This window comes from Rhinoderma darwinii, chromosome 3, assembly GCF_050947455.1.
Source record: "Rhinoderma darwinii isolate aRhiDar2 chromosome 3, aRhiDar2.hap1, whole genome shotgun sequence".
Classification (NCBI taxonomy): Eukaryota; Metazoa; Chordata; class Amphibia; order Anura; family Rhinodermatidae; genus Rhinoderma; species Rhinoderma darwinii.
The window spans coordinates 109,163,075-109,174,615 of record NC_134689.1 but is presented as its reverse complement, the minus strand read 5'-3'; the positions used below and the strand labels follow the sequence as shown (position 1 = coordinate 109,174,615).

The 11,541-nt window shown below is 36.9% G+C and overlaps 1 protein-coding gene across 1 annotated transcript in view; it reads left to right on the top strand.

Annotated features, from left to right (window-relative positions):
- ARHGAP26 (Rho GTPase activating protein 26) overlaps positions 1–11,541 on the top strand; it is a 467,460-nt gene that overhangs the window by 433,749 nt on the left and 22,170 nt on the right. The window contains exon 22 of the mRNA XM_075856546.1: positions 8,544–8,632. Coding sequence (XP_075712661.1) covers positions 8,544–8,632 — 89 coding nt within the window. The remainder of the gene's footprint in view (positions 1–8,543; positions 8,633–11,541) is intronic.

Genomic DNA, 11,541 nt, shown 5'->3' with positions numbered 1-11,541 from the left:
CACATAATCATTATGCGGTGTTTTAAAATCTAGTGTTTATATCATCTACTGAGTAAACAACTTCATAAATGTTTATTGAATGGAGTACCGTCCAGCAAGTTTGGTATGAAGAGTTGTATTTTTGGACTCGCACAGTAGCGGTCCTGCCAACTTCTGTTTTCAACATGTTGTTCTTTAAACAAGTTGAAGTATCGTTTTGACAGTAAGGTTTAGATGATCGTGTTCAAGAAAAACATATTTGGCATAGCAAATGTGTACAATGATATGCAAAACTTTGCACCCTTGTCAAATAACATTTTGCAGAGAACAAAAAGTTAAATTGTACCTCTTTAACAATTTTTTTTACGTTGACAGATGAATAAAAAATTACTGATGGTGCTATATAGAGGAGGGGGGGCATTGTAATGACAGTTGTTGCATGACCGAGAAATCATCGTTTCATTCCCCCAGCGCCACGGTCGCAAGTGCCACTCAGGTCCCCATGAAGTGTAAGTGCTTCTGGCTCTTTCTTCCAGCCGATCCCCTCTGCTCTGAGTGACTGTTCTAGCGGTCTCTCGATTGGACACTAGGGTAGTCACTCATAGTAGTGAGTCTCACTTGCGAGTACAGAGCCAGGGGAATCAAACATCGATTTTTCGTTCATTCAAGTTGCTTAAATGAGACAACCGGTATTGTTACAATGCCCTCCCCTACATAGTGATGTGAGCAGTTGTGAGTCCTCCAAACTGCTGACCGATTCCCCTTAAAGTGAATATTCACCTTTTTATGATCATATAATTTTTAGAAAATTCTGTGCTCATTTATCTTGAATTATTTTATCTTAATTTACCATTCGTAGCTCTGTCTTGCATAGACATAGATTTTAAACATAATGTTCTGGCTACCTATTCCACCTCTAGAGGTAGCTTAGGAGCCTACTGCATAATGATTTATTATTGATTATGTGAGAGTTAAGGGAGTTTTACACAGGACGATTATCGGGCAGACGAACATTCATAGAACGCTCGTTGCCGATAATAGCCCTGTGTAAACGGGAACTATCCGCAGATGACCGAGCAAACGCTCGATCATCTGCTGGTCGTATCTTAAAAAAGTGAAATATTATCGTTGTCGGCAGCACATCTTCCTGTGTAAACAAATAAAATAAATTTCATGGCCTAATTACACTAAATAAAGCAAAAATCCTATGGGATCAAAATGCTCACTATACTCCTATATAAATTCTTTTTAGGACTGTAGTTTCCCAAATGGGGTCACTTCTGGGGGTGTCCACTGTTTTGGTCCCTCTGGGGCTTTGCAAATGACACGACCCCCGAAAACGAATCCAGCAAACTTGAGCTTCAAAAGCCAAATAGTGATCCTTCACTTCTGAGCCCTGCCATGTGTCCAAACAGTAATTTATTACCACATATGGGGTATTGCCGTATTCACGAGAAATTGCTTTACTAATATTGGGGTGCTTTTTCTTCTTTATTCTTGGGAAAAATTTAGATTTTAATTTTTACAGACCTATTCCACTAAATTCCGCAAAAAACCTGTTGGTTTAAAATGCTCACTATACCCCTTCATAAATTCCTTGAGGGATGTAGTTTGCCAAATGGGGTCACTTTTGGGGGTGTTTCCAGTGTTTTGGCCCCAACAGACCTTTTCAAACCTGACATGGTGCCTAAAATATATTCTAATAAAAAAAGAGGCCCCAAAATCCTCTAGGTGGTCCTTTTATTCTGAGGCCTGTGCTTCAGTCCATTGGCACACTAGGGCCACATGGGATATTTCTAAAAACTGCAGTATCTGGGCAATAAATATTGAGTTGAGTTTCTTCGGGAAAACCTTTTTGTGTTACAGAAAAAAATGGCTAAAAATGGATTTTCGGACAAAAAAAATATGTTTGTAAATTTCCCCTCTACTCTGCTTTAATTCCTGTGACACCCCGAAAGGGTTAAGAAACTTTCTAAATGCTGTTTTGAAAACTTTGAGGGGTGCAGTTTTTAAAATCAGGTGACTTATGGGGGTTTCTGATATATAAGGTCCTCAAAGCCACTGCAGAACTGAACTGGGACCTATAAAAATAGCATTTTGACATTTTCTTGAAAATGTGAGAAATTGCTGCTAAAGTTCTAAGCCTTGTAACGTCCTAGAAAAAAAAAGACGTTCAAAAAAACGATGCCAACATAAAGTAGACATATGGGAAATGTTAATTAGCAATACCACACAAAGTAGTTACTATGTGTTTTACAAGCAGATACATTTAAATTTAGGGAAAATTTTTTTTTGCAAATTTACAAACAAATACTGCATTTATTGATCACATTTTTCCAATAACATAAAGTACAATATGTCACGAGAAAACCATCTGAGAATCACTTGGATAGGTAAAAGCACTCCCAAGTTATTACCACATAAAGTGACACGTCAGATTTGAAAAAATCGGCAGCGTCCACAAGGCCAAAACTATCTCAGTCCCGAAGGGGTTAATATAGCGTGTTCCCCTGTTCACCATCCATTTTTTATATCCTCATTTAGTTTCCTTTTTATGTCTTCACATTGTGTGGAGAAAATGTCATGATCTGAACACGCCCTTCTAGCTCTAACGAATTCTCCTTGCAGTATTGACTTTATAGTGTGAGCAGGGTGACCGCTAGATGCATCCAATATAGTGTTGCCAGCCATAGGTTTGTGATATATTGAAGTGCATACACATACCTTCTGGGCATCACCAGTTAGGAGTATGTCCAAAAAGGAAATCTGTACGATAGTGAAGGTAAATTTTTTATTTAAAGTTATTTTCATTGATGAGGTCCATAAACCGTGATATAGACGCCACATATTTGGCCCAAATAAATAAAAGGTAATCGATGTAGCGACCATACCACACGATGGCCTCCCCATATGAATTAAATTCTGAAAGAATACATTTCTTTTCCCACCATGACATATATAAATTCGCTAACGAGGGGGAAAATTTGGAGCCCATAGAAGCACCTTCAGTTTGTATAAAAAATAAACCATCAAAACTGAAGAAATTGTGTAAATATTGTATCGACAAGATAATAAATTCTTGTGTTTATGGGGTAGAAGTGCTATATTTGTTTAGATAAAATTTTGTGGCCTGTATTGCCAAGTGGTGGGGAATACAGGAGTATAAACCCACCACATCGCACATAACCCAGGAAAATTTCTGAGAGCATTTAAAATTTTGAAAGGATCTAAGGACCTCTTTACTGTCCCCTAAAATGCCAAGTGTTCTCCGTACTAGAGGCTGTAATAAATTATCAATCCAAGCACGAAGTCTTTCATTCAAAGACCCAATGCCTGATATGATTAGTCGTAAGGGGCATGGAAAAATCTCCTTATGGATTAGTAGTCCATGGAAAACAGGCATTATAGGGAAATTTGACATAAGGTATTTAGTTGTTTTTTCATTTAATACCCCTAAACCTAAACCTTCTTCTAACAAATGTTTTAGAGACCAAACACATGCAGCAGTTGGATCGTGCGATAATTTACAGTAAGTGTTTTCGTTAGCCAATATTTCAAACACTTGCTTTCTATAAAGAAAGGAATCTAATATTACTACTGGCCCTCCTTTGTCCGCTTTGCGGATTACAATATTTCTATTATTTTGGCAGAAAATTCTCTGTGTAATGTTAGACCTTTACTCTTTATCTGAATTTATTACTCTTTTTACACACACAATTGAAAATCATCTCAATCCGTTACCCTCGATTGTGTTGGGCAGAAGGTAGGGTTAGGCATGTTAAAATTAATTTTGGGTAATTCCTGAATTTCGTTCATATTGTCTTCCTTATATAAATTTATTAAATGAATTAAAGTGCTTTAAGAGAAATTTAAATCTTAAAATTCATTCCTTCAGTCTCGAGGGACATATATTTTATTGTCCATAGATTCATAAATCACAGTCCCTGAAGTGTAATTTTCTGTATTGTTCGTTGGATCTTCATTGGTATCAGGTGCAATTTTGTTTGCTTCAAAAAATATCTTTTGACAGTTAGAAGACAAATTTATTAACATCCAGTATAGTTTGAAAGAGATTGAAGTTAGAAGTTGGCACAAAATTAAGACCTGTGGAAAGGACAGACAGTTGGTCGTTATTTAGTATCTTAGGTGACAAAATAATACCACTCTCCTCCTTCTGAAGCTTCAGTTATGTTTGCCATTTTCTCATTGGATTCCTTTTTGTTTCTCTTCCCCCAGACGCCCCTCCGTACTCCTTTTTTGACCACGTTGTATTATCGCCAGAATTATTATTCTTTTTTTGGTATGTGTTTTTTTGCGCCATCTTCTTTTCCTGACTCGGAGAAATCCACATTGGAATTCGAATCCGAATTTTCAGCCTCTGTGGACGAAAAAATTACATGCAGGTCTTGAGATTTTGGGAAAAAGTTTTTGTTTTGCCTAAATCTTTTCGTAAGATAGATTTTGGAGTGTTACGTCTTTCACGATTCCAACTATAAACTTTATCATTGGTATAACCATTCGCATCTCTCTGATATTTGTTTTTCTTTGTCTATAATAATAGACTCTAATTTATACACATTATGCTTCAGTTTTTCTTGCATTGTACAGTTAGGTCCAGAATTATTTGGACAGTGACACAATCTTCATGATTTGGGCTCTGCATGCCATTGGATTTGAAATTAAACAACTGAGAAGCAATTGAAGTGTAGACTTTCAGGTTTAATTCAAGGGGTTGAAAAAAAATATTCTGTCAAACGTTTAGGAATTGCAACTATTTTTCTACACAGCCTCCTCATTTCAGGGGCTCCAAAGTAATTGGACAAATTAACATTACCATAAATAAAATAGCTTTTTTTAATACTTTGTAGAGAATCCTATGCAGTCAATGACTACCTGAAGTTTGGAACCCATGGACATCACCAAGCCTTCTCCATACTTTATTCCTCTCATCATTCTGGTACAGGTTGATCTTCGTTTCATCTGTCCAAAGAATGCTGTTCCAGAACTGGGCTGGCTTCTTTAGATGTTGTTTGGCAAAGTCTAATCTGGTCTTTTCTATTTTTGAAGCAATTGAAAAATGAAATAATTGGATATAATGGATATAATTTAAATTTTTCATTTTTCAATTGCTTAATTTTTTAATTATTTAATTTAGCAATTGCTTCTTGTTGCGGTACCGGTTTTTGGATTGGAGAGCTGAAGCTGATTTTATTACTACATGCTTACATTAGTGTTGTACCTGATTTGTACAACCTTTTATAGGTGAGCGTAATTGCTTTTCCTTGCATTTTATTCATCTTCCCAACCAGGTTTATCTTGCACCATGTGGTGCTGTGTATTCTCTTTTTTTTTCCCTTTAGGTATTTCTATTTTTTAGGCTGATTAATGGTTTGCACCTTGTGGTGAACACTCTGTATTTGCTCTCATGAAGTCTTCTCTTTATGGTAGACTTAGATACTGATACAACTACTTCCAGTAGAGTGTTCTTCACTTGGGTAGATGTTGTGAAGGGTTTTTATTCAACATGGAAAGGATTCTACGATCATCCAACCATTGTTGTCTTCTGTGGACATCCAGGTCTTTTGGAGTTCACGAGATCACCTGTGCCCTCTTTTTTGTCAATAATGTACCAAACTGTTCATTTGGCCACTCCTAACATTTGTGTTATCTCTCTGATGGATTTCCTCTTTTTATGGAGCCTAAACAATGGTTTGTTTCACTTGCATTGAGAGCTCATTTGACCTCATGTTGTGGGTTCACAGCAACAGCTTCTAAATGCAAATGCCACACCTGGAATCAACTCAAGACCTTTTACCTGCTTAATAGATGATGGATTAACGAGGGAATAGCCCATGCAGCCTATTAAATAGCTTTTGAGATAATTGTCCAATTACCTTTTGGTCCCTTGAAAAAGAGGAAGCTACATATTAAAGAGCAGTAATTCCTACACCCTTCCTCAAATTAGGACGTGAATACTCTTAAATTGAAGCTGAGAGTCTGCACTTTACCAAAACATTTTGAATATACAGTTATATAATCAATATGGGTTTAAACGGCTAAAATGCCAAAACGTGTGTCACTGTCCAAATAATTCTGGACCTAACTGTATCAAAGTTAGGCAGGGTTATGTATTTTTCCAAAGACTCCACCAAGTGTTGGATTTCCACTCTTATTTCCCTTAGCCTCTATTCTTCATATTGAATCATTTTATTAACCTGGTTGAGCAATCCGATAGAATTTCATTCCACTCCAGTATAAATTGTGAGGAATATATGGTAGTGGAGATTTTTTTAATTCTTAACCCTCTTGGTATCATACAGTATTGTGTTCAGTATAAGTATTCAAGGTATTATGGTCCCACTAAGTGCATTGTTCTGAGCTGAGCGGTTTTCCAATTTAGTGAACACTTCTTCGGCTGAAACTACACCATGTGTAGCTAATGACCCAAACACTTGTATTGTGACATGGTAATAAAACGATTAATGTCATAGAACACTAATATCTGTTTCGGTGTTGTTGCCTTCGGCCATATAAAAAAAAAAAGTATATTTAATATAATTCGTGTAATAAGATTAATAAGTACTACATATAAAAAAAATCTGCATTTACGCATGTATACAACTAATGTGAATGAATATCAGTTATTGTGAACACCTGTATGCTTTTTTAATCTGTGTGGAGTCTTGCATTAGGAGCAGTTAGGATTGGCTAATTATGGTTTTAAAACGCATGCATTAGCTTAGTAATGTATGCTATGAGTAGGAACACTTTTGTTCAAAACGCGTAAGCGTCTACATGCCTAACTTATGCACTCTCTGGGTTTTAACATGATATACGAATAAAACCTTATATATTTTTTATGGATGTGTTGGAGAAATTCGTTGTTGTTTTCCTCTGTAAATGGATGGAATTCATGTGTGAGAAAACCTGCTCACACAGACATGTAAAGCAAGTTACAGCCGCTCAGAGACCAGCTCACTTATTGTTCCTTGCAAGGGTTATGTGGCTTATAAAGGATGAGGGGACATGCTGTATTAGGGGCCTTCCCCTTTGCTTGGTTGATGACTCTAGTGTGCACCAATGTCACTGGTTTCTTCAGTGAAATCTTGTGCAATCGCTATGTGTTCCCTGGCCCAAAAGAAATCAGTCACATCTGTGCATGCTAGAGCCATCAATCGAGCCCAGGGTTTGGCGTTAGGCTAGGGTTAGGCTGGAGAGTACTTTAGGGGCTTACGACTAAGCAAGACAGATGCACATACACAGTGTGCCAGCTGTGGCACATGTGCCATAGGTTGTGACCTCGGATCTAGACTTTGCAAAAGCGTTCGATACTGTGTCGCATAAACGTTCGTGCACAAAATGAGAATGGTGGGTTTGGGGTAAAATGTGTTATTGGGTTAACAACTTGCTCAGTGAATGAAAACAGAGGGTGGTTATTAATGGTGCATCCTCAGAGTGGATCGCAGTTACCAGTGGGGTTCCACAGGGGTCAGTATTGGGCCCTCTTATTTTTTGAATATGTTAATGGCGTTGTGGAGGGCTTAGTATAATTTTAATATTTACAGATAATAGTAAGTTTCTGTAAAGTAATCAATACAGAGGAGGATAATGTAATACTACAGAAGGATTCCTCATGCTGGAGGTGTGGGCAGAGAAATGGCAAATTAAGTTTAATGTGGATAAATGTAAGGTTATGCACTTGGGCACAGGAAACCAATTCTACAATTATGCATTAAATGGTAAAACACTGGTTAAAACTGCTACTGAAAAGACTTGGGAATATTGGTTCACAGTAAATTTAACTTTAGCAACTTGAAAAATATTATATTACAAGTTATGGATACTTCTGGAGATGAAACATTCATTAAAGGATTTTTTTCTGATTTCCATATTTGGAGTTGGGCAGAATTTTTCTCCAAATGAGGCAATTGGAATCCACTTTATGGGGGGTTTTGCCTTTCTCTGGATCAACAGGATTATTGGTGGGGACTTGATAGACCTATGTCTCTTTTTTTTTAACCTTATTAACTATGTAACTGACATTGTTAGTTACTGTGCTAAGGAGCAATTGAAAGAATTGAAATGCAGTGTGGAACTTGGAAAATATGTCTTTGTGTCAGGCAAGGGCTGCATCAGTACTCAGAATTTTGTGCACAAAGGTGCAAATGCTTTTTCTTCCTTTATGGTATCATTGAGAATCTGGGCTCTGAAATCCCCTGAAACGTAGGCTGCAAATCTTGTCTATTGCTGATGATAGTGTTCTTCATTGGAATTGCTCTCTCCTCCTTAATCACTACTTTATCTTGCATATGTAAAGTTCTGGCATTTGCCTTTTAATAAAATCCCAATAAAATAATGAAGCACTTGGACAAATGTTTGATAAAGTTGGTCTTGGCATTTCAAAGCTAGTATTTTATGCCATTCTGGGAACATACTCAATCACTACATAAAGAAAAACAGCAAAACATAAAGTTGTACAGGTTGTCTGTCTGTATAAATATGTATGTATTATATATACTTACAGCCAAGTCAAATAGACTTATTTTTTTTTATTTTTTTCACAGTTTGCCAAGACGAGCAAAGGCTTTATATGCATGCAAAGCTGAGCATGACTCTGAACTTTCATTTACAGCCGGCACAGTTTTTGAAAATGGTAAGTGAATTGTTTCGTTTTGCAAGACCAATTCTGAAAAACGAAAATGCTGTTTTAATATAAGTCTACTTGTTCTTAGCATTCATCGATTAATTCTATTCATATATTAACTACGTAAGTTATATTAGGCTTTCTGTTTTCATAGATTGTGTTACTTCAATCAGCTGTTACATTAAAGGCTTTGTAAACCTTTTTGAAGAATTATTATTATTTTTTTAAATAGGTTTTATGCAACTTTGTAATTTTGTTTTTATTAAAAAGATAAATAAATACTCTTTGAGATACAGCTTCTATGTATCCTGGATACATATAAGCTGCATCCTGCGCTGAAATATAAATCATTCAGGTCAGTGGGATTGACCACTTCGGTGACAGCGGGTCCTGCTTGTCTCTGACACGCAGGATCCAGCTGTTGTCGATCACATCTATGATATGAACTTAGATGTTATCGATAACAGCTCGATCCTTCGTGTCAGAGACATGCAGGACCCGCTGTCACTGAACCCGTTAGTCCCGCTGACCTTACTGATTTGGGTTTCAGCGCATGATACAGCTTCTATCTCAGAAAATAATGTATTTTTTTTTTTCATAAAAACAAATTACAAAGTTGCACATTGTTTTAGTGTAAAAAAAAAAAAAAAGCCTTCAAATATGTACATATGCTTTAACTTTCCCCAAAATAAAATTTTCTTCTCAATATCAGATCTTGGCACCTGTTGTCAAATGAATAGTTTTTATTTAAGTCCCCAATGTAATGATGAAGCACCTGCCAAACTAATCTTGGATGACTGTACCATCAAAAACACCTATGTTTCAAAGTTCATACAGTGCATCTGGTTTATAAAACTCCGTCTTTATCCCTGCCTCGTGCCGCAGACCTTTCACTGTGCCAAATTAGTTTTTTATTTCCAGATCATTTTTGTCTAAAAGTATTGCCAAGCTGTTAAGTCTGCTTGGCCACACATGTAAGATAATTGCTGGCTGAAAGTCGTTTCATTTGGTATTCATATCCCCCAATCCCACCATTACATACATGTTTTCTTGGAGATATATGATGATTCCTAGGCTGTGTTCACACGGCATATGTTACAGGCTACAAAATACGTGGCTGATCTCAAGAGAGAAGAGCCTCTGAAATTCAGGCGTTTTACTGGATGATTTTCAAAGTATTTTTCAATTTTGCAAGCGTATTCAAAGTGTATTTTGAGGCATATTTTCGGAGTGTTTTTTTTTAAATTTTTCAAGCAAATGGGGATAAATCGGCTCCTACAACGCTTCAAGTAACATGACATACATTTTTTACAAAGCATATTTTTATGCTGCATTTTTAATTCGGCAGTGTAAAAATACGCCTTGTACAAACTTTACAGCATATTTCCCATTTAAATCAGTGGCAAGCTGTTTGCAGACGTATTTAAGGTGTTTTTCAGTACGTTTTACGAGTGCTTTGCATGCCACAAATACGGCTGAAAGTGAGTACATTACCCTACAGTAGAAATACTAATATACAAATACACTATGGCTAGTGCATTCAGACCCCTTCATCTCATTTTTGGCTATTTGGTATCCATGTCACAACCATACTTACGGTTTGATTGAACATTTCTAATGCCTTTTGTATTAGTTATATATGCTGAGGGATTTAGGTGGTTTTGGCGGTATTCTCTATTGGGCGCTTAGCAGGGTGGCAACCCCCTCTGTATTTCGTCCAGCATGATGTGCTGTTTTAAATGTTTTTAAACACGTTCATGTAGTGTGCTTATTTTTAAAGAAACTTATTTTTGTGCAATTTGGAGTGACTATTTAGTCTCCTTGCCATTTACATAGCCATATGTGTGTTGTTTTGTCATATGTAGCAGTATATGTATTGTAAATGTTGAACAAGTGATGTTTTGCCAATAAGGAAATGTTGTTTTTATTTGGAGATGGAAATAATTGTTGGAAATGTTTTTATCCATTACTGCATAGCCTCTGTGGCTGCCAGTCGTTGAATGTTTTGCGTTTTTTCCTTGTAATAGACCTTTTCAACTGGTGTGCATGAAACGTTGCGATCCTCGTAACAACCACCATGGCTGCGGTAGTTCCACCACTGCTTACAGTAGAGAAACCGCGTCTATAATGATGGTGAAACGGTCATGCCTCCTAGATGTAGTGGATACCCTCTTGTCATTGTCATAGGCTTAGGTATAAAAACATTATTCGGTTATGTGCACACAGCATATTTTGCCAAACAGAAAGAATCTGCCTCAAAAAATTTCAAGCCATTTTGAGTCAGATTTTTAAATTCAAGTGCTATTTTGATACGTTTTTTTAAGACCGTTTTTGCAATTTTATATATTTTTTTAAAAAAAATTTAGCAAGTGAATAAATGCAACCGCCTTCCATCAATTTCAATGGAGGTTCAGAGGCATAGATCTCTCCAAGATCAGGCATGGCACACAGGGTAAAAAAAAAACTCCTCTACCTCCCATTGAAATCCATAGAGGGAGGTTTTTGGCACGGATTCCGAAGCAACTTCGGTATCAAAAATACATTGTACAAATCTATAAATAAACAGTACAGAGATCTGACTAAGAAGAAAAATGCAGTCTAATTGCGGGCATCCTGACGCCGATACCCACAATTAGACTGCATTTTTCTTCTGACCTTCTGACTAATACCTTGTCCCAGGTACTAAGGATTTAGCACCTAGGGACTGCAGTGGGTGGCAGCCGGCGATCTACACTTTACCACCTCACAATAGTCTCGGAGGAGCACCGCCATCCCCTCACCTTTTTGCTGTGCAAACTCAGAGATCTGACTAAGGCCCTGTTCTCATGGCGTTTTTTTACACGAAGTAGATCACCCCTAAGCATTTTTTCCAAACTGAGCAATCCCAAGTTTGATCAACTTTCTTGGAACTGCAATCC